The sequence below is a fragment of the Amphiura filiformis genome, chromosome 1 (assembly GCF_039555335.1).
Source record: "Amphiura filiformis chromosome 1, Afil_fr2py, whole genome shotgun sequence".
Taxonomy (NCBI): Eukaryota; Metazoa; Echinodermata; class Ophiuroidea; order Amphilepidida; family Amphiuridae; genus Amphiura; species Amphiura filiformis.
The window spans coordinates 21611194-21636230 of record NC_092628.1 but is presented as its reverse complement, the minus strand read 5'-3'; the positions used below and the strand labels follow the sequence as shown (position 1 = coordinate 21636230).

At 35.6% G+C, this 25037-nt stretch overlaps 1 protein-coding gene across 11 annotated transcripts in view; it reads right to left on the bottom strand.

Annotated features, from left to right (window-relative positions):
- The window catches only part of LOC140169152 (polypyrimidine tract-binding protein 1-like), a 296067-nt gene that overhangs the window by 108529 nt on the left and 162501 nt on the right, over positions 1-25037 (bottom strand). For 2 of the 11 annotated variants that reach the window (XM_072192437.1, XM_072192797.1), the window contains exon 1: positions 17929-18519. The exons of 3 other annotated variants lie outside the window; for them this stretch is intronic. In XM_072192437.1, coding sequence (XP_072048538.1) covers positions 17929-18081 — 153 coding nt within the window. In that variant the 5' untranslated portion in view covers positions 18082-18519. Of the gene's footprint in view, positions 1-17928; positions 18522-25037 lie in introns of those variants that run through there. 6 more of the 11 variants (XM_072192499.1, XM_072192559.1, XM_072192621.1 and 3 more) reach the window with 6 other exon arrangements.

Here is a 25037-nt window from a genome sequence, read left to right as displayed (position 1 = left end):
CATGCATCAGTAATCAAGTTACCATGACAATGTTACTTGGCAAGCTTATTCAGCATTATCATGTTGAGCCTATCCCTGAATACAATAATCTTATTATATAGGGCCTATAGCCTTTTGTGAGGTTTTAGGCAATGTATTCAAATTTTAGCTGCCTATCATAGGCCTTTTAGCAAATGCATGAATAAATCAGAACTGCCAAATCACCAGTCTGCAGCTCTTGCACATATACGACCTCCTGGCACTCACTATGATCCACAACATGCTCATCTACCAGGGCCACAGTTCTTTAATCCCAAAACATTTGTACATTCATTGAATGACCTTTGAAACTTTGGGTACAAAAACTCATACTCTGTAACTTGAGGTCACATTTTTGCACTATGATTGTTTAATTGAGGTTATTGGACTATGCCATTGAGATGAGGCTATTGTGGTCCATAGTGTCATCCCCAGACAACCTTCCACAGGATTTGAATGTGAATAGAAGCTGAAATCTTAAGTAAACATCTCGGGACAAAAAACAAGCATTGAGAGTAGCACTTTTCAGCAAATTTTCATGAAAAGACTTCTAGGCCTTAAACAAATTTAGCAATGCACACATTATTGTGTTTACTTAACCACTGCTATGCAGGAGGCTATGCAATGCAGCAACGGAGAATTTTAGTTTTTTACCAAATAGTAAAACATATCTGGAGCTCATCCAGAAGAGCTCACACTTTTATACATCAAAGGGATGGGCCATATTGTGCAAATTTCAACAAACTTGTAAAAAAAAGCAAAATATTTTTAGGCTTAGTTGCTTTGCTACTTTTAATTCTTACATTTGCTTGTTAACAATTTTACAATCCGTGAATTGTTAATTTGGTACAATTTTGTCAAATTTTGTCCACAAAAATCAACAAAATTTGCTCTTTGTGAAGAAAACTCTGAATTTGAAAATTAAGATCAAGAGAAAGTACTATGTGTCACATTTAGCCCATTCCTCTCTTTAAAATGCTGTGAATGTTTGATGATTGTTCTACATTTAACTGTAAGTGATTTCCAACCAGTGCATTTACTGGGTTTCATAGTTTTGAACCTAGTTATTTAAATTTAGTCGCTGCTAAAATGGCTGTTTATCATCCCAAGAGTTAGCTAGTAGGTACCTTCACTCTACCGATGTTCCAGATTTTATCCCGAAGTAGTAATATTATTGAAAAAATTTGCAAGTTTCATGGGCTATGGTTTTGACACCTGTGCTACGGGGCTAAGAAATAAATTGTATCCTTAGCAAAATTGATGATTTAGACGAAACTGTGATGAAAATAATGGAAGCTATCTGCTGTAGGGAGATTTTCACTTTGAAGTGTGAATCTCATTTTAAATATCATCTGTAAATTATTATGGCACTTTATTATTTATCTCCTGACAAAAATTGGCTGTTCCACTTGGAATCCATACACCCCAGATGGAAGAACCTTGCTCTCACACACAGGGGGTGTGACTGTGAATTTCAAATGGGGTTCCCTGAAAGGGGGAAACTCCATTTGAAATCTACACCCCCTGTATGAGATATTAAGTCATGTCTTTTTTAACAGGGGGTGTATGGATTTCTTTTGGAATAGCCCCATGCTTCAAATCTGATACTACGCATTTCACCAAGGCATTTTCTTCGTTCAAAATTTAAACAATACACTGACCTTTTCTAAATAACTTACGGTAACAGGTGATATTTAAAATACAGAAAAAAGAAAAATCAATTTTCAATTATTCAATTGAGAGGGAAATATGCAATTTTTGCAAGCGTAAACTGCTCATTTGAAAACCAAATTCGCTGTGACTGTATAAAAAACGGTTGACCTTTTTTCTGATGTTTTCTCCGTGGGTAACAGACAAATTAGCAATGTGATAAAGTCTTAATGTCTATCATTTTGAGAGACAAATTTGAAGGTGAATTGACTGATTAACAATTCAGCTCCCTAATTGAATGAAAAGAATGAATTGTTTGAATATCGCCGCAGGTACTCATATTTATGAGCTTTAATAATTGATATTATACTAATAAAAAAAAGTCACATAAAATGTAAATTTTAATGTGCATGTCTGACAATATACTACAAGTCCCAGGGCATCACCAATTCTCAATTTTTAAAAAAATTTTTTTGTTGAAAAAATTAGGGATTTTAGATATCGTTTTCCTAGTTAAAGCAAGAACACACTTCCTTGAACACGATTCTACTTCCTGGCATCAGGAAATATCCTCCAAACGTGCAATTTTTGATACTCTTATATTAATTTATGTCAAAAGTGTTAAGCTCTCAATCATGTCGAAATACCAAAGTTAGTTTTACATTTCATGACAAATTAGTGAATCTTTCAAACTCAGTTGCAGCTTTATCTTAAAATTACAGGGTTGAGAATATTTTAAAATACCCTGCCCAGTACCCAAATAAAATTCCAAAGACCAGTGCATCAAGTTCAGACAATAATTATATAATATTGCCATCTATCAATGTGACTGACAACATCATAGAAAACAAACTTGTAACAATTTTTTCTTCTTCAAATCAATACCTACATACAAGTAATAATTATGGACGCACCATTGGATAGTTGAGTACCACTGATATAAAAGTGAGGTTCTATATAAACTATTCTATTCTATCTTTTCTATCAATTTTCATCTTATCTCCCACTATTGTCAAATTGCTCCATTATTGCAATTGTCAAATTATCAATTTTCAATTGAGGACAACTATTTCAGCAGTTCATATCATAATCCATCAATTAATCAATCATAAAATATGCCACTGTGCTCAAAATGAACCACAAGGGTGGTGAAACATATTCCAATTTCAAGATACACTCAATTTTTGTTGAAACACCATGGATCTATATTAATGTAAGCATATTTAAATGTTGCATCTAAATTAATAGATTAGACCCTAAATTACAATGATATTCCAATTGAAATCCATACACCCCTATGGAAGATATGGCCAGGTGGTGTAGATTTCAAATGGAGTCACCCATTCAGATAACCCCCTTTGAAATTCACACTACCTGTGTGGAAGATTAATACCATGCACTTTTGGTGACTTGCAGATTATGATAATGAATTCATTCTTAATCTGGGTCAGTGGATAATTTAAATCTGGATTAGCATCTTGGAAAATATAAGTCTGATATGATATGCCACAGTGGCAAGTCAAGATTGAATATAGTTATGAGATCAGATATATAGGAAAATAATATTTGTATCTAGGGGCTATTAAGAATAATTTTTCATCCAAGAAAACATAGTTGAAATAAGACATTTGCCTTGAGATTTGCCCGTCTATAAACAAACAAATAAACAAAACAAAATTGTATGAATGTATAGACCTGAAACAGAATATATTGCCGATGATTCGTTACATGATACCCTCCTCAATTAAATATTGAAAGAAATTATAGATATTAAATTAGACTAAATATTGAAGTAAAGGTCATGAGGTCATAACACATGTGATATCATTGAATGCTTTTGTCATTCCAAAGCATTGTGTGTTTATGCCAAAGTAATATGCTGGCAAGTGTTTCAGCTTGCAAGTGAAAAGAGGATTAAATCAGCTCAAGTATGAAATCATATTCCTGGCTTGCTACTAGTACTCCTGGCCAAAAACTGTGTTCTAAGATGCAGCAGGGTGTATTGATGTGGTGAACCCAAATTTTAAACAATTCCCTTTAAAAGGAAAGGACTCTGACTACACTGGGTGAGCGGCCATTATAATCACATAGTAATGTGAATTTCAAATTGAAATTTTCAAATTGAAATTTTCAAATCAATACCAATTTTCATACAATTTCATACATCTGGGGTGTGAGAGTTTCTCTTTTAAGCTGATTTCCTTGTTTTTTGTTGCCAAAATTTATGGCTTTTCTTTTATTATCAGCCCATATTTGGCATTTTTACCCTGATTTTATGCCGTTTTTCAGCCTTTTGAGTTATTTTTCCTCGTTTTTGGTTTGTTGCCTCTCACACCCCTGATATATATCCACTCTAAAGTTTCTGCATATTTTGTCAAGCAATATGTGAGACTTACAGAACCAGATATAAATATTAGATAATCATAAATACCCATCGCATATTTACCAGACATGTCATTAAGTTTCATGGATGCATGAACTTTAGGTTTAATATTGTGTGACAGAGATTAAACAAAGTAGTCACAAAAGCTTATAATCTAGCATTCAGACTAAGTAATGTTGTCATTGATATGATATAATAATGATTTAGGGGGACACTTCTAGTCCGTATCTATCACTGCTTCATTAAATCGCATCCCTTTTCTTTGTTCTACTGTCTGTATCTGCTGCAACACAGCTACGCCTTTGGGAAAACGACCAGAAATAGGATGGTAGACTGGAAACATATTTTAAAGTTTAAAGCTTGAGATCATGATTATGGGGATATAGACCTAATAGAGCCTACAAGAAGTGTGCAATTATATTGTAGGCAACGTAGGGTGAACGGCCTGTACGCACCCTTTACAATATTCGCCTATTGCACGGCCCGCCATGATGCAAGGAGAGCCTTGAACGGGCATGACATGAAAGGAAGAATTACATAACTTTATGCAATGTTATATGACTGGTTCAATTCCCATTCATGCGTGCTGCCAGATCGAGTCTCTCCTCGCACATGGCGGAACCATGCAATGGGTGAATAGAACATTTTCCTGTCAATCATTCAAATGGTCAAAATTCCATATCATATAATTTCAAAATGTTCAGTTGTGTGGTTGTGTGATTCTCCGTAACTTCTATCATGTTTCCATGTCTTCAATGAACTATAAAAACTATGAGAATAAAAGCACCTGCTAACCCTTCCAGCAGTCGAACCTCCTCCCTCTGGTCATGTCCTCTATGACCTCGCACACATAACAACAAACCACTTCAACAATGCATCAACAAGCTCTAATGGATAAAATCACTTATCATTATCCCATGAGATTAATTGCCATTTTAAATTTGGACGAACAATTACGATAATAATTGGTTATGTCAATGTAGGAAAATGTGAAGAAGCCATCTGATGGGTGGCTTGTACTATGCTCTAAAACAAGCCAATCTAGAAAGACACGCTTCTTGTATACACCCATAGAATTACCTTTGAATGTGTTGGGTATAAACCTCATACACCCACCACAAATTGTAGTCAACTTTGGGGTTATAAAGTTAAATGAACTATGCCTATGAAAAAGGAGACCATCCATTTTGACTCAAAGTGGTTAGCAGGCCTCGAATTGTGTTTTAGGGCAACCATTTTCAAGGCAATTGGTCAAAGACAAAGAAGGGCACCAAGCAGTGTTCGAAATAAGCACTTATCCTCTTTTCCTCTTGTACAAAAATTACTGGGGACAACCATATTGAGCTAAGTACTTATCCCCTGGACAACCACTATATTTTACCTCCAAAAGGATGACACATTTTGGGGACAACCAAAATGTAGTGCGGACAAGCAGAATTTATGCTTTAGTTATCCTCAGGATAACCTCCATATTTTCCTTATTTCGGACACTGGCACCAAGGCCAACAAGTGATGAAGAATTACTTGAAGTTGACAAAGATTTGGGGCACCAAGGCCAAAACTGAAGGGCACGCAATGGCCTTGGTGGCCTCCATAAAATTTGAGCCCTGGTTCGATAGATGCATTCATTATGCATTTCAGCTTCTACAACTCGAACCCACAACTAAATGATCCAAATGTCTAGTCTTAACAACCTCTTGCTCACAGTGAACACCAAACCGGTTGACACTGTGTTTCTTATTCCATTTCATATCACAGCATCTGAAATTGCTCGTGAATTTTAATAGTATGTATTTTGCCCGCTAGGTAAACATGTGCCGCATTTATTAACTAATTCTACTGCACTTAATATTGCTATCTATATATTTACTGGGAAAACTAAATCTGCAGTTTTCATATTAGTTTTTGCTTATAATTAAGAAGCACATAATTCCTGATCTAATAATATGTTGAATGAAATGTTCCACCAAATTGTATTACTGGCAATGACAATAAATTTTAACATTGGAAATCAAATAAATGTGAGGAAAGCTAAAAATATTTCAACTTCATTATCACACCTTTCCAGCCAGAACCACAAACAACATTGAAATTTTCCTTTTCTTCATCATTATTACATAGTGAGCAGTGTTGCCAAATATTTCCACCCAACTCCTGTGCTGTGGTCAAATAATCAAAGCTTATTACCCAATTTTTTTTTAAACCATTGGTTTCTATGGGGCCGCAAAACTACAAGCAGTTGTGGGAGCCAATGTCGAAAAATCACCCAATTTTGTTCTAATCTTAACCATTGGTTTCTGTGGCAGAGAAAAATAAGTCTTGGGGAAAATCTTCAAAAGCCTCCCAATTGGGCTACCAAATCGTGGGTCCAGCAATTCTGAGACTGAGGCCACTTGAATTAGATTGCATAAGAGATAAGAAGACATTTCAATGAATAAATATTATTGGAAACATTTATGTTCTGTTCTGGTATCCTATAAACTGTAATTGCATGTGACTTTATGGGTCAAAAAACTTATGATGCAAATTTTGAAAACCACTCAATTGTATTTTATTGTTTATTTTCTCTTCTCTTCTGTTACCCAAGCATGCTGTTATAAAAAATTTAAGACCTAGATTTATCTAGATATTTTTAATCTAGATTATCCTATTCCAATGGAAGTATTTGAGATGAACCACTGATTGAATTTAAAAGCAATAATTTTCAACATAATGTGATCAGTGATCGGTTCAAGGTACTTGAAGATACAAACATACCAAAACATGTTCAACCTTGCAGAAAATTCCCAGCTATCAAGTTTTTCTCCAAGGGCAAAAAATATATAAAATCACACACAACAATGCTCCATAACCAACATGAAACTAATCAAGAATAGAAAATTATGAAATATGACCTCAAGTATCAACAGAATCATCCAAAAGAAATTAAGTGGGCCCACAATCACAAGTAAGAGAATATATCTTACCCTTCCCAGAATCCTTTGCAACGTGACGCATCACCTCATTACATCAAATGACACTCCTATTATTTTGTACCGGTAAGCTTTGTTTTTATTTTGAGAATAGACATGCTATACTAGGTCCATAGTCAAGAAATAACATATTTTGCAAGAATGGGTGTTTTCTGTTTACTGAGGTACTTTTTGTCTGAGTTTTTGTCACTCGACCTATGTTGCACAAGATAGCAAACATAGCATATCAGTACAGCAAAATTGAAATGGAAGAAATGCATTGTGGGAAGTGTAAGATATCCTCTCTGATCACAAGTGGAGCTGAAAACAAATTCTCTAGCACTCAAATTCTCATCCTCCGGCAAATCACACTTTTACAAGAGATAAATCTGACTTTCACATCCAACCTCAGCCTTACTTAAAAAATAAAAAACAATCAAAAATGTAAATTTGCTAAATTTTGACCTCAAGTGTCATCATGAAACAAATCAGCCATCAGATACAAGCAGGCTCATGGTCAAGTCAAGCCCAAAACAATTTACCCGAGCACTCTCAATTTCTCATCTTAACGAGGCAAATATCATGAAGATAAATTACGCCTTTATTTTATGAGTCATTTTAGCAAATAACTGGAATTGGCTTGGGATGGTATATAACTAATGACTTATCGTCTCATTATCGTTACTCCTGCTAGCTCATTTACTATAGCAGTCAAATTTTACAGCAACAAATTTGTTGCAAAAAAGGAAAAGACAAGAAAATTCATGGAAATAGCATAATGCAAATTGGAATAAAGTGTGATATGTACCACAAGGTTTGTCAGATTACCTCATCTACTTTATCACACCTCTAAATAATGAGGCCTTAGTGCAAGAATTAGGTCCTATCTACAATAGCTGCCCTATTGACAATTTCTATTCTATACATGTAGGCCTATCTAAAATTCTACATATAAAACATCTAGCAGCTATTCCAGATAAGCCCTTTTTACACTAAACCCATTGATATATAAACCTTTTTCTCCTCTTTTCAACAATTCTCTTCTTTTTCATTCTATTCCTGTCCCCCTCCCATCTCCCTCCATCAGTCTCTCTTTCTCTTGCTTTCTTTCTTCTCCATTTGTCTCTGAAGCTCTCACCGTCATCCATTTCATAGACAAACAAATGGGCTTTTTAGCTAATTGCTAATTTATTCGATACGAGCCAAGCTTCAAGCGAAGCAATGATAGTACTACATTGAGCTACATCAAATCATCCCACACAATATATTTTCCACATGTATGTCGATAATCGACGGTGCACAGTATATTATAAACAAACAGTGTACATGATGCTCTGTTATAAATTCATAGGACAAAACTGCGTCATTTTATCCGCTATCTTGTAATTGCGTTTGTTGTTGACAATATATGATGAATGTTTCGTAGGATACACTGTATGCTCATCTATCAGGCCACAGTTCTTTAACCCCAATACATTTGTACATTCATTGAATGGCCTTGGAAAATTTGGGTTCAAAAACTCATACTCTGCAACTTGAGGTCAAATTTTGCACTATGATTGTTTAATTGAGGTTATTGAACTATGCCATTGGGATGAGGCCATTGTGGTCCATAATCATGGTTATACATGAAATAGATTGCATATTTGCCATTTCGACCGCCTTTTCCATCGTTTATGGAATATGAAAAGTTGAATTTTGTTGTCAATTCAAGCTGTGACAGGTGTTTGTGAAATATAAATGAACTGGATAATGGACGATGCAATGTACACTTCATGTAGTTACTTGTCTTGCTCTATCCTATTGCCTAGATAAATGTATGGTTTTATGTACTTTTGTTATGATATCAATTGAGGATATCTCTGTGATGCATTTTGATCCGGTTCTTGGCTGATCAGATCTGGATCAAATGGTACAGAAGCCTATGACGCATTACGTTAAGATGCTTCATGTAGCTCGTTTATGAATCATGATATCTTTCTGATGTGTTTTAATCCAGTTCTATTTGGACTATCTGCACAGATCACTTTACTACAATTGCAAAGCTTTCAGTTTATTAACAAATTCACCTGTCTGGAACCAATTTTGATGTAGCTGAATATTTTATTTTGTTGAATTTCGTTTAAAAATTGACCAACTACAGTGCAACATTTTTTTCATCTCAACATTGTATTGAAATCATCAAAACCTTTGACCTCAGCAACTACAAATAGAGACAAAAAATTCTCAACAAGACAATACAGTTGAAGGATCAGTATTCATAACAACATAGGGCTTGATTTTCATTTTCATCATTCAGATGGAAGTTCACACTTTCCAAACGCCCAATTGATCCTAGCGTCTGCCCGGGGGTGCCTGCATATTCATTAATGTTTGTGTCAGTGAACTTTGCAGACATTTTTTTCATCTTTTTTTCATCATTTTTTCATCTTCATTGTTCTGGACTTTAATAACTCAGGAAGATTACACTTTTCAAACATCCCAATGACTCTTGTACCTGAATACTCTCACTAGAATCCACAACATGCTCATCTATTAGGGGCACAGTTCTTTAACCCCAATACATTTGTACATTCATTGAATGACCTTAGAAAATTTGGGTACAAAAACTCATACTCTGCAACTTGAGGTTAAATTTTGCACTATGAGTGTTTAATTGAGGTTATTGAACAATGCCATTGGGATGAGGCCATTGTGGTCCATAGTGTGTAACATCATGTGTTTAGTGTCATTGACCTTCACCTTCATCATGTTAAGTAACAAAAGCTACATAAAAACTAAACAGTATGATCCAAGAGTCATCCCATCTCACAATCATCCACCACATACAAAGTAATACCACCATTCTACTTGAAACCTCTTCCCAACACATCCCTGTTCATATATCCCCTTTCCCAATTTGTGTTCTGACTTAAGCCTGCTGAAATGTCATCGTTTCCATTCCCTATAATAAGACGCAATCCAAACTTTAAGTCTCTCCGTACCAATGAATGCAGTTGAAATTTTTTCTACAATATAAAGTTGATTAATTTGAAAACCTATGCCAGAAACGCATTTGAACAACTACAAACATGCTAAGTAGTATATTTCAGAAGCTCTCCGCTGCAAGTTGGTGTTTGGGAGATCTCAAGGCATTGATTCAGATGATTTTGGTGGAATGAACACTCTGGCTGCCATTGCATAGGGGGATTGCATCTATCGGTTACATGTACGACTCTGATAAAAACCTCATAGATAAAGAACCACTAGCCCAATATCAAATATGTTTGATGTTTTTTCAACACACGATTCTTTTATTATGCTTGTGACATTGTATTATTACGTTTATGACTCTAGATATCAGCAGAGAGGAACTTAACAGTTTCAGGTCTAAATTAAGTAGCTGTCACTACCCTGAAGTCAACTACACATTGTACCGAGTATAGTCAACTTCAGGACAATATTAACTATGACTTTGTGGTTCACGAAACTAGATGAGACGGACGGATCGAAAACACTTCTGCGGTTGAAATTATACAATGTGAGAAATAGATTGATACTAAAAAGGTTATGACATTGCATTCATGTGTTGATTTCAATACCATAATGCCATCTTCATAACGATGGTTTCCAATTCTGTTAATGTACTTATAAAGATGTGAAAGAAATATACAAGGAATTCTATTCCATATATTGGTTCCTAGTGTGAAGTGGTTCCAGTCGCCACTGTTTATAACAATAGGCAGCTAAATTTAACTGGTGTCCAAGGTAGAATCCAATAGCTCCAATTCCAATGTATTGTTTCCTATCACCATGGATACAGAGCAAATAGGAAAGTCTAATGACTTTTTAACAAGGTTTGATGTTTTACTGTAAAACTAAACCTTCTGTGATAAATATTTGTCTGAATACTATTGAAGGCAAAAGTCGTTGGCACAGCCTATCAAATACAAACTGAGGTTTACATTCAAGACACTAAGTAGTTTTAAAAACCCAGTTTAATCCAAACAAGTTCATTGTGCCTCATTTTATTTTCTATCTAGTACAAAGTCAAAATACACTTAATGTTGCACATAAATCCACTGTGAAGGAGCTTGAAGTTGTTAGCTGACTTCTTGACATTTCTAAGAGGAGATTATGTTCCGCTGTATTCAAAACAAAAGGCTCTCTTCGATTTCATTTCATAAGCTTCTTTGTTTCAACTCCTTGTATATCAACAAAGACATCAGGTTTCGTAATCACTCAAAACTGTTTTGCAGCCTTGGATGTTGGTTAATTTACCTACATACATATATCGAGAAAGGATTTTTTTCTTTAAAAAAATCATACTATATGTATCAAGAAATATCTAAACATGTGCTTCTAATCTTGTTATTTTAAGTTTTGATGCGCAATAATAAAATCATTTACTTAGTTTCACTGTAACTTCACACTTATTTTCACAATGAGTCTTATTTTTGTTTTTGTTTGGTTTGGTTGTTTGTTCGCAGGTTCAATGCATTCACTTAAAATTCTGTCATATCACAATAGAAACCTGAAAGAAAACATCTCATTTCTTCATTTTGCAGAAAGTAATATCCTACTTTTTCACCCGTTGCTTTAACACAAATTACTCAATTCACAACTTACTTAGACACCAACACATGATCAGGTATGAGATGAACTGAACCCTAACTAATTCTGCCCACATGCTATACAATATGGAAAAAATATCATTGTTACCATCATATAATTATTTTGATCCAAGGCAGAAAAACAAAAATTAAATGTTTGATGCAATTGAGTTCTTGCGAACAAAAGCCATTAATATATTTGGAGCATTGTGGTTCGGCAAAACAAAAGACAGCTGAGAGCGGCACACAGGCTGTATTGCACTTGGACTCACACAGGTCTTTGTCACTATCATTCTATAGTGTGTTCGATTCTACAAGTCCATGCAGAGATGGAGGAAGACATAATACCAGTCATGTATTGTTTTTGTAACTATTCTTACAAGGATGCAAATTTATCTTTTGTTCGCAAGTGTTCATTTACAAATTGTAAATATGAAAATAGCTACATGAATATAACAATTGATTCTATTAAGGAATGTTCTTAATAACACTTTTCTACTTGGATGGTTTGGACGACAAATTTTTAACCATGTTGAGACAAAGCATATTTTCTAGGTATGGAACACCCAAAAAAATTAAATTCTATAATTTATGTTTGTTAAATATGTACAGTATTTTGCTTAAGAAGTACTTGCAATACAAGTGGTTGCAGATTGTAGGCCGGGTTCGGATTGTAGGCCTGCAATTAATCATAATCATCATTTTGCTTTGTTTGTCACCGACAATAAATGCAAAGTTTCAGACAGCTCAAAATGAATGATGACATGGTCTGTAAATTTAAATAAATCTAGGTTATCCAAGCAAAGTTAACCAAACAACAATAGTAACATCAAAATAGTAACATCAAAATATGCACTCTGCCATTCATGTATAATCAAGAAAACCAACGTACCATTTTATAGTTTGCAATCCATCATCATGTACTCGAAATGATCAAAACATATCTATGTAACCCTCCAATATCCCATAAAAGGCAAATTACTGTGTTCAGTCATATAGAAAGTAACATTCTTCCTTTTCCTATACGCCTATATTACTAGCCTTCAAAGCCTTATTCATGTAGCTGTTCAAAAATGGTTTCCCAAAAGTTTCAAAATAAAATCCATAAAAAACAATCCAAATGAGTAGCAAAACAACAATCTGGTTATTCCTGAGTATTACTTCACTATTAGAACTACTTACTCCACCAGGTACTAGGTAGTACTAAAGCATTACCTTATTCCATGGGTACTCCATGGGTACAATTTCTTACTAAATCATGAAACTAAAGGATTCTGATTGTGTGTAAAGATGGGTAAACATATAACATGCTAAAAAGGCTAAAAAAGCTCTATAACTGAATTGAATTGTTGATTTTAAAGTCACTGCCACAAACCATGTACCATTTCTATTCGAACAGTGTTTTCCAATTCATTTCCGGTACTTGATACATCATGTTTTCCCTCCATGCCAGAGATGTTCTTGTCCTATTAGAACTTTGACAAAGCAAGTCTTAATAATGACAACCCTATTTAAGGGACACCCCTTTTCACAATGTTAAAAGGGTTAGTATTATGCAAGGTATCTTTAAGGTGAAGAAATCAATTCAATTATTGACTCTGCCACCTTGCTACTAACACACATACAAAACACATCAATAGATAAAATGTCATGTGTCTGATGCTGTCTTCATGCTGTACAGAGGGAAGCATTATGTTCAGATTAAAGCTTGCAATGTCCCCAAATTTGCCTACAACAGAGCAAAACTATATCATGCATAACTTCCTCTCTGTTCAGGTATTTCATAAAATATCTTGGAATAGATGAGAAATTGTTATACTGTATAAGTGGTAATTTTCGCGAGGGTTTTATTTTCGCGAATTTCACGATTAGAGCTCCAACCGCGAAAATACCACCTCGCGAATGTATGCAATAATGTATTACAAGTATAGGGAAGGACTGGGCAATCGCGAAAATAACATTCGTGAAAATGTGTCTCTCACTCCAAATCGCGAAAATAACTGTACACGAAAATTACCACTTACAGTACTACATCCTGTCGTAAGTTGAAAGTGCTGTCATTGCTTTTACACGGGTGCATCATAAGTGTGCAGACATTTACCACCAATATTATACCCAGGTTCCCTCATAGATGCCACTGCATAATATACAGACATGGTGTTACTCTCAACTTGAGATGAGACACACTATAGTGTCCTAGTAAGCAGCACACTCCTGCTTGCAACACTATGGACCACAATGGCCTCATCCCAATAGCATAGTCCAATAACCTCAATTAAACAATCATAGTGCAAAATTTGACCTCAACTTGCAGAGTATGAGTTTTTGTACCCAAATTTTCAAAGATCATTCAAAGAATGTACAAATGTATTGGGGTTAAAGAACTGTGGCCTGATATACGAGCATGTTGTGGATCCTAGTACAACACTTGCAAGCTGACTAGGTCACATACAGGTAAATTTTGACTCCACAAATTACAATATGCCTGATCCAACCCTGATCAAAAATGAATTTGTAGTCGGAGGAGGCAGGAAAATTGCCAAAGGCCAACATTTTAACAAGTAGAACAGGAGTGTGAACCTGCAATCTTTGAAAAAAGTAGGTAAAATATTGACCTCTGTAGGAACTCCCTATACATAACTACCAACCCTATTTCTGTCCATGAAATCCAAAATAGTGGCTGACCAAATCAACCAACACCTTCAAAATTGGTAAGTGACCAGTCATTTACCATGATTAGTACTAGGTGGATAGGGAGACGCCGGCTGGCTGGTCACTTCTCCTGAATTATGAAAACAAAGTTTATATCGGCCTCCTTTCTAGCTTTCCTACAATTTGCTGAACTAATTAACTCAAAATTTTATACACATGATGAAGCACTTCTCTATCAAATAAAATAAATGGACAATTTATGCACAGGAAGAGTATCACTTCACATTTTACAGATCACTAACTTTCAACTTCTTTCTAGGATCTGTGGTTCAGCTGACATTCTTAAGAAGCTTTTGACCTCTCAACTGTGACATTCAATACTTGAATTCCTTGAAAGCTCTTCTACAACATCTATAAAGCTATGACAATTTTACTTTTCACAACACTACTGTCACTTCATTGTCAAATTGCATCAAAATTGGCTGAAACTAGTAGTGTATCCAACGCCACCTCAAGCAACCTTCAAAGATCTTGCCACAAACCTTCAACAGTCACCAAAACTTCAACAGTCACCAGTGTCCTAGTTTCTGTGTTGTTATTTTGTGTTAATGACATTATGTCTGACATGGTAAAACTTGTGATAGTGTTGAAAAAAGTGTTCCTAAATTAATAACTGCTGCTTGTACATGAGATTTATTGTCAGCATATTTTTCAGAAACTATCAAATTCATTATCACAGCCATATCAGGCTCCATTACAGGGATATGGGCTTATTTTTTCCATACCCTTATTTTCAAGATATGTGCCTTTCAATGGGTAAACATCTGCAGGCTTTTTACTTCCATAACTTCAAAAGTACTTAGTTTGTTCATACCGGCAGCCCCTCAACCAATTGTGTTTGGCCTTTGAATTGCTCTAAAACATAAAGGAAACCACTCTTGCAGAGGTAGAATTTCATCACATGATACACCCAATCACCAAAATCAAGGTGATTCCTACCAAAGATGCTTTCCAGAATCATTTGATTCTTGCAAGTTCACTGATGCATTATGCCCAGGGCCTCATTCACATACATATAAGGCTAAGTAAAAAATAAAACATGTTTCACGTCAAAAAAAAAAAAAAAAGGAGGAAGAGGGGGCTTTTTATTTTCTATTTTTTATCGCAAAATTGGTGTAAATACCCATACTTAGAGCTGTTTTAGCATACAATCCGTACATTCAATAATGCCTGGAAAAAGGAGGAGGCCCTTTTTTATTTGTTGTTCTGAGAGTTACACCCTCTAATGATCACAAAACCTTCCTAAAATGTTTCTTGTATCTTAACAAGGCTATAGAAAGCATCCCAACTTCCTAGACATATTTTATGAAAAGTTATAACTGAATTTCAAAAATAAAATTTATTTGAGAAAACCTCAAAAAGGAAGCGGGAGGGGACGTGAAACATGTTTATTTTTTTATTTGGCCTAAACCTGGTTTTTTTAAAGAGGATTTTGTATCAGGGCTGGAAGGGACTCTGCAGGAAACTCCTTTGAAGGAAATATTTTGCATTTAGAGGTAATTTTGATTTCCAAATACAGAAATGAAAATGTTGCTATCTTCGTCAAATTTTTTTAAGACTCGTTTTTTCATGATGGACATTTGCCTCACCTGCACCTGTAGGTCAAAGGTGGGATTCGCACCAAATTCTAACATTTCAAAAAGGAAAATCTAAATTCCATCATGTTGGACTTCAGTTACATGTAACTACGGCTCTACATAAATGCACCAGATATAAAACACAAGCAGTCCATTTTCCAACAACACCCTCTCTTAATCGACAGAATCAAACCAATTATGTCGTAGCCCGATCCATTAAAAGTAGGCTTTTAAACAACTATCAGTCCGTATCTTTTTTGTCTGAATTGTCTCGTTCAAGGGCAATATGTGTTAATAGTTCCTCTCCACTCAAGTAGTATGAACGGAATGAGGCAAAGTATTATATATTACCACAAATGCCAACACAAGACGGTATGGTCAGTGCCTCATTGTCTAATCAGGCGCGTGATATCGCTTTGGTACGTGACAATTTTGCATCGTACCAACACATGAAAATGTTGGTTAAGAACGCAATGGCGGGGGTCAAAGGTGGGTCAGGTGAAAAGGTTCAGGACTGATGTGTGATGCTGATAAAAGGAGGGACAAAAATGAAACTGGGGATTATTGTAACTCAAGCTAACCAACACCAAACAAATTCTTAACACCAAATGTTTGTAATTTATTTAAGCAGCAAGTACACTTTGCACAGCAGAAAGTTAAACAAATTTTCAGATATATTCTTATTTTTTGTGCCATAAAATTTAGATGAACTATAGTATAAACAGCTTGTAGGACAGGCTCTATTTGGATTATGTAAGACGTATGAAGCAGCACCTGTGGAATGCAAACAGGACAATTTGTTTATAGTGGAAGTGGATAACATAGACCCTGTATCTTTCTGGGTCTAAATCGACCCTGTAAAATATCTTCCACATCGACCCTGTAAAATATCCTCTTCTTCCAGACCCTGTAAAATATCTTCCAGACCCTGTAAGATATCTTTCAGGGTCTATGGTGCCTTTAAACCATTAGGCCCTATATTGATTGTCTTTAATGCTAAACATAACTTTTTTCTACAGCATTTCAACTTCAAGAATTCTTCCAGTGGTATCAGTTTTTGAAATAATATTGCTAGCAAACACTGTTTACAATATCATTCTCCAGCAGGTGGTAGCAAAACTATTGTGAAAATCTTGAGGGCATTTTGTTAAAATCACAGAAGAATGCTGTCCTCAAAAGAAATTCTTGTGAAAATAAGCGAGGTTAGATAAAAGGTAAACACACTCAAGGATAATGTTGAAAATAATCTGAGCCAGTTTGCAGCTATTGTGTTTCCTAATCATGTCCTTTTAATGCTCTCCTGCACGTTTTCCAGAATTCCAGTACACTTCAATGAGTTCACTGAATATTCCAAGGATAGACTATTAAAACCTAGTAGACTATTGAAAATCAACATGAATACAGAGCTTGGCCAGACCTTTCTATTGGAAAATACCCTGAGCAATTCTATAATAGGAAATAATGGGAACAATAACCCAGCCAAAAAGCGATAAAAATATACTGCAGTTGGTGGAAGCACAAGCACGTGTTGTGCGTGTATATGAGTTGTGTGGTGCGAGCATGCGAATTTGATGGCGAGAGTGTTTGTCTTAATATCTGTATGTTTGTCTGTGTCTTTGTGTACATGTATGCTTGTGTCAGCCTGTTGAGTCTTTGTAACATCTTGCATGATTTTAGAGTTCAATTTTATCAAATTTATTGTACAGTCATATCAAGACCAGCTTTACCATGATTAAATATAATGCCTGTAGTACTTTTAAAATTAATATTAAACATGTAAACTGATAGTTATAAGATGCTTGAAAATGAATCTATGATTAATAAAATAATACTACAATATAACTACTACATGCACTGCCACTGCACTATTTACTGACATTACTTAATTATTGGTTACGTAATAAAGATGCTCAATCATAAATGATTGTAGAAGCCTAGATATTTAGTAACGATCAAACTATAGTGCGGTAGCAGTGATACCAATTTTCATGAAATTAAATTTCAAATGCATTTTGGTAGTAAACAACAACACTCAAGATACTCACAGATTCGGTCGTTACAAATCCACGCTTTCTCGTTTGGGGAATGTAATTAATATACGTTGTACCGGGTATAGTAGTTGCCCCCGCCGGGACTGTTGCATAGGTAAACGCCGTAGGCGCTGTGCCATAGATATCGGACATTGGTGCTAAGATCATGATGTTCAAGTAAGTTTATCGACAGTCGTTATTATACAAAAACAGGTGGTTCTCGTTGGTATAGTACTTCCTAGTGGTAGATCACCAAAAAGATGGATTGATCATCTATAGATGCCGCCACCAAAAAAAATCCAAATAATCACCCAAGATATTATTACCACCACACCAGAGAGATCGCATAAAGCTGCATAGAAAGATGGAGAGTCAGTGATACAGACTCAAAGATGAGAAGTAAACTGGAGCTGGAGGACAGTACTGTGCATAAAGAGAGCTGGCTGTAGACATGTGTTGATTGCACTCCAGAAGCAGCTCTTACTAAAATGCATACACACTACACAGCTTGCTCAACTCAACCGAACACAATTAAGTTTTGGAGGCCGTGCAGTCCGTCACTCATATGATCATTATAGCCAGCATGCAGGGTAAAAGATTGGCGCTATTTGCTCATACACAGTGAAGCACTCATTGATGAAGTGGCTATTGGAGTGGAACAGAGTGGCAAGCCAGCTTAAGGGGTAGACTCTATCTCACAACCACTGGGCTTAGTTCACTAGATATATGTGAATGTGCATTGAACCACTGACAATGACATGTTGGCATCTTGTGAATTGCAATTGTGAATACAGTGAAAGTGTTTGCTAAGGGAGTAACCTCATTGCTACTATGCACAGTTCACAGGAGGTTATTGTTTGTGTATAGTCAGCTATTGATCTGTTGGTTTAAGTGGATTGTGCTGTGAAAGTGTTTGCTAAGGGACTTGGCCTCAATGCCAGCAGGCACAATTCACTGGATGCTATTGCTTTGTGTTTGCTCCCCTATTGATCTGTACAGTTCAAGAGATGATGTTATGAAGTGTTTGCTAAGTGACTCCATCTCACTGCCACTAGGCAAAGTTCAGTGGATTCTTTGTTCTGTTGGTTCAGCCTTCAGGAGATGATACAGTGGATGTTTCTAAGGCCAGATGAGGGGGATCAGCCTCTTCAAACAAGCTTAGTTCACAGTAGACAACATAATTAAGTGCACTTAAAAATGACCTGCTGTGCTTAAGGGATGATGAGGAAAAGGACAAATACTCTCAATATCACTGAGATAGTTCACAACAGTCTATTCTTGAATGTATCCAACTGGAGGACGATTTTGGCCACAAATGCAAGACATCTGTTTGTACTCTTTAGGACTCAGCTCAGATTATAAGCAGTGGGATGATTAAAAGCCTTTTCATAAAATGTGCTTTAGATTGGAACTAAGTATAGATCCAGATGAGCTCATAATTATAATCTCATCTTTCAAATCAAAATTTGTTGTTTCACAATGACAAAACAGATGTAAGTGTTGAGATGATAGTCTCTTCATATAGGGTATGACCAGGATTTAATATGACAGTGCAATCCCAAACGGCAAGTGTTGTTATCAGTGTAGGGCGCATATGACTTTTGCCTTTGAGGGATGTGGCTGTGCTGATATGCTCCAGTTCTTGAGCTATAAAATGTTATATTCTTTGTTTCATCAACAAATCATTCTAACAGACAACCACCATTCATGGTATCATCTCTTATGCAAAGTTCAATAACCCAGGCTCCTTTCAAGAAGTATAGCTTAAAAATTGACCTCAAATTGTGGAGCATGAGTTTTTGTACCCAACACACTCAAAGGTCATTTTGTGCATACAGAAGCCTAATGGTTAAAGAACTGTGTACTTGCGGATGAGCATTTTAAGACGAGTCTAATGATTTGGGAAAATTATAAAATAGCAGAAAGCAAGCATATGATCTTCCAACATAAAAGAGCATCCTCAACTTCCAAAAGAAAAGTGGGATTCAAAAGAACAAGCTGCACACAATTGTATAAAACTTGATATAATTGGTTCCTACCACTCCACAAAAATTAAGTATTGACAAAAGAGCTTGGTCAAAAAAAATGAAAGAAAAAAAAGCATCACAAGGACATGGGTGTTAAGTTTTACAATAGCAAACAAGTATGTGATGATTGAACTGATGATTATTTTCAATGAGGAGGCTGGGATGAAGTGATGTGTGTATTGAAATCACAAGGACATAACTATTTTTGTTTTTTTTGTACCAAAGAGCTAAGCTTTTGTTGTAAATTTGTAACATTTTGTTCCAGGGTATGGGTATCCTCTAGTCTGGTTGCTAAAATCATGATAAATCTGCTGGCTAAAATCTGGTTGCCAAACATAGGATTAGTTTATGCAAATTGAGGTATTAGTTGCTGGGATGAAGTGATACATGTATTGAATTCACAAGGACACAATATTCTAATATTCCATCCCTCTAATAAATGCCTCCCCCCCCCCCACTTTTCCCCAACCAAAATGTTAAAAAAATGCTGAAATTTCCAAGCTATCTTGTGTAAATAAGCTTACCACAATCTATACATAATTGATAATTGCTGAAAGAGTCATCGCGAACCCTAAAGTGAACTGGAAGTCAATGATCCCAATTTCATAGTTGCATGATTTTTGCATGATTTTTAAGCTTACCTAATGATTTTTTCAGTATTTTATTATTGAAAATTTGACTCCAATAAATGCCTCCTTTTTCAAAAATGCAATGCCCTATGTGTTTGTTTTTGTTATTTTCTCTCAAAATAACTACAATTTTGTATGATAGCTCTTTTGCTGTTTTTTTTTTTTTGTTGCTGGAATGAAGTGATGCATGTATTGATATCACAAGGATATACCAAAGGTAGGTTACCTGGATCCAGTGTTCGAATTTAGGAAAAATAAATGGTTGTCCCACGGACAACCAGATTACAATTTCTGGTCGTCCGTCTAAGTTTTTGGTTGTCCGTAGGCCTACAAATGTGACTTTTGGCTAGATTTATGGTTGTCCGGCGGACAACCGAATCAATATTTTTGGTTGTCCTGCGACTTTTTTAGTTGTCCCTAGACTACCCCGTAGTCCACTTGCCCATTGTGCATACTCTGGATATTGTATTTAAGCTTAAAACTCTGATTTAATTAATGTGTGCACAATTGATAGATTTTCACATCTGATCAGTCACCCTACTCCCTCTGTTTGTTAGCTTCCCAAGTGGACTACTGACATTGCCTTGCGGTTAAGATTTTTAACACGGGACTCTATGGAGAGTTAGGCCAATTTCTGGCCTAACTAAAATTGGCCATGATGTAATGCATCTTTAAATGGATCTGCCTTGTGATTGGTCGCCCATACCTCGCTATGGTTTAAATCGTCTGGGCCCGCGCCATTACCTGTAACTACACCGTAAACAACTGTCTGTGGTATTTGCGGCGCTTTTGTGTTGACGCGAAAGTTAATCTCTCATCAAACATCAAGCGCGTCCATGCTTAGTACTTGTGGTTAATGGGCTGATAAACAAGTATGCTTGACAGTGTGTTTTTAGAGAGCAAAGTCCAGGGGGTAAAGTTCTGCTTACAATTCAAAGTTCATAGTCGAATTTTCGGGGTTCGCTATCAATAAACTGCATGGTAGATTCCAAAATCAGAATTGTTCAGTATTAAAGTGAGCCGTTATAATTATGCAAGATAATGTTGCATTCAATTACTGTTATTGTCACTAATCGTCTGATATTTTTAACTCTTTATGACCAGTTTACTATTGAATACTTTAATTTCACGAAATGGGTTCATCATGACTAATAATAACATATTTTTAATAAAATTCGACTATGGCATAGTCTAAGTTGTCCCGGGCAACCAAAATTTTGAACGCTGCCTGGATCCATTCGAAATGAGAGATCATAATTTTTCCTTATTTATTTACTTATTTAAACCCTACTGCTAAAAGTGGTTTGGGGCTATCAGAAGGGAAAGAAGGAATGAAAAAGGAGAGAAGATGAATGAAAAAGTTACTTTGCATAGCTGAAATTCGAACCTTAACACCCCTCGGGTGGCAAGCACTAGATCAGCAACTCTAGAGTAGCTACAGGTCTTTTGTAAGATTTTACTGAAATCAGATGTTCCAAATCGGTTTGGGTAGCTCAAATTTACCGGAACAAAGTGTCGTGACATTTACATGTATATATCACAAGGACACAGCCGTTTCTATTTTACAACACAAGCACAAAAATCGAGGGCACGGTGGTTCAGTGGTTACGGCCTTGGACTCATAATCTGAGAGCTTCCTTGACGTGTGTGGGTTCGAGTCCCCGTCCCGCCACCGCACCGTGTTGCGCCCTTGGGCAAGGCGCTTTGTCACGCTTGCCTCACCCCACCCAGGTGCAATGGGAAGCTGTTAGGGGTAGTCACAGTCGTTGTACTGATGAACCCTGCGCCATTTGTAGGCAGCAAACATGGTTCCGACATATTCTAATAACAGTGGAATAAATGTAAAGCGCTTTGAGGCTGTTTACGGCATAAAGCGCTATATAAATATCTACATTTTTATTTTTTATAAAGTCTCTTTATGGCTGCGTTCGTACTCATTATTATGCAAGAAGGGACAAGTGCCGCTTCAAATCATACTGATTCTGGGATTCACTTTATCAGAATAACAATTTTTATTTAATGCTCCTGTCCCTTTAAATGGAACATTTTCAACACAAAAAAAATCTGAATGATTAACATGAAACAAATCTAGTTCCCTAAACTGTTGAATGTATTACACTGAATCCGGATGGAAAACTCAAGTGCTGTTCCAATTTACGTTAGCTTACAAGATACAAAAAAAAATTGTGTCAATGTATCAAGAAATGCATTAAACAAAGCCTCCATTCACAATAAGGAGCTCTCAATTTGCACATACGTCATATTAAATATAGTAAGTACTGATGCTGCTAAAAAAAGATGAGTGCAAACAGTGTAAGTGTTGGCAATATTATCAAAATTGGTTATTACTAATATTTCTAGGACCTTTAGATGCACTAGCAAATATACTTAGGGGAATCTCTTTAAAAAGTCACAAACTGAAGAACTATTACATACTGTTTAGGAAAGACTTTCCACTGATGATGAAATTGAAAATTTTCACTATGAACAAATTTTGCAATTTAATCCATTTTGTTTTTTATTGCATGGGTATCCGTATAGGATGATTTTTTTTATATGGATATAATGTAGGGAGATTTTTATATAGATATATATTGTAAACCATATTTTTTGCAGCACAGAATTTTCATGATTTGAACAATATTTAGTCACAATTTGAGCCAGTTTTTCACAACAAACTGTTTTTAGGGACACAATAGACTTGACATGCAGTGATAATAATCTTGTGACACTTGTTTAAATGTTAAATTTACAATGAAATATTATCTGTGCAAAAATATGTCTCTTACAGTGGTCCACACCTGAGCAAACTCACTGGTCTCTACGGTAAACAAATCTTTTGACTTAGTAAAAGAATAGTCTTAACCAAACCTAACACAATTCTACCAGTACAGTGCTTGGATCATTCACAATGAAACAAATTCTCAAGATTTCTAAATCTCAAGATTTTTAAAACTCTGTGTTATGGTGATAATCTGTTTGTGTTCACCATGAGCTTACTGTACACTGGTGCCAATTGGTGAGAAATAAAATAATACCTGTCATCCAATTCTCACCATAAAGCTAAGCTCAATATCAAAATTTCTTAATCCTAAGCTAAAGCCACAATTTCTTCTTGATACAGAAAAAACAGAAAAATTCACAGAATTCAGGGTTTGCTAATGGAAATCTGAAAATGCCACAAAACAGGGAAAAACTGTACAAAATGTCTAAACTTTGGGTTGATTTGCAAAATAAAACAAAGAAAAGTGATTATTTTATCAGTAACCAACCTTAAACAATCCATTATAGCATTAATTCTAGGCCTACGATACAAGATTCTGGACATGGTACAGTAAACAGTAAGACAAAATGCACTTTAAAAAAATGTTTGTTTTAACTTTTCAGTGCTTTATAGTGGAAAACAGAAAATCACGGAAATCATCCAACTTGTATTGTAACACAGATTTTAAATTTTGTAACACGGAGAAATTGTGGCTCTATCCTACGCCACATACGAACCTTGAAACCTTGATAACATTTGTTAGTGTATGACTATTTAGTCTCGCTGGTGTAATACAATCCTGCATTTCAAACCTGAGCATATATTCACAATTATTTAAACACCAAATAAAATCTTCAGATTTACATAATCCTAAGAATATCGACTACAGCGTGGACTAACCTACCCTTCCCCAATGTTTGATCAAAATACTCTGAAAGTGAAGTTGTGAACATTTCTATAAATACCTTGGAGGGAGATGCAAGGAACACTTCAAACATTCACAAACAGACTTCAAGTGTACATAACATACTTCGATACCCACTCAAATGTGTACACATTATGATGTCTACAAGTGGTTTTTCCTCAAAGAAATGTCCCTCATATTACAAAGTTACCGGAATAGGTGGCTACTAGAAATCAGGTGTTTTTTTACTTAACATGTGCATAATATCTTCAAAAATAAATTGTATCAAAATGACAAAGTTGAATCCATATCTCATTGAAAAAAAATGGCCTCCTGAAATGAACAAGAGCGCAAAACAAAATGGTTCGATTTGATATTTAATAATATATTACCGGGTATATGTATGTTTAATTTTACGTTAGTGCTGTTTTTAAACGGAATGGATTGAAATTAACCCAAACTAAATGACAGCTGAGAATGGCACAAACTGTTGCCACTGCACTGTTCCTTACAGACACTATATAGACATGGATTACCAGAGTTCTCACATTTATTCTTGCTTGTGTGTCTGTATTCTTACAGCTACGTGCTTGGTTGTTGGTCAGGCTCAACCCCTAATACACCGGGATTGCTAACCCAGACAGCAAGATAAACCAGCCTCATAGCTTCTAGCTGAAGGAATCGTCACACTATTAACAGGACTTAAGTATTTTATTCAAGCTTATCAAAGAGGCTCTTGTAATGTATTTCAGATTTTTAACATTTATTCATTTGATCTCCCTTCCCCCAGATACACATGG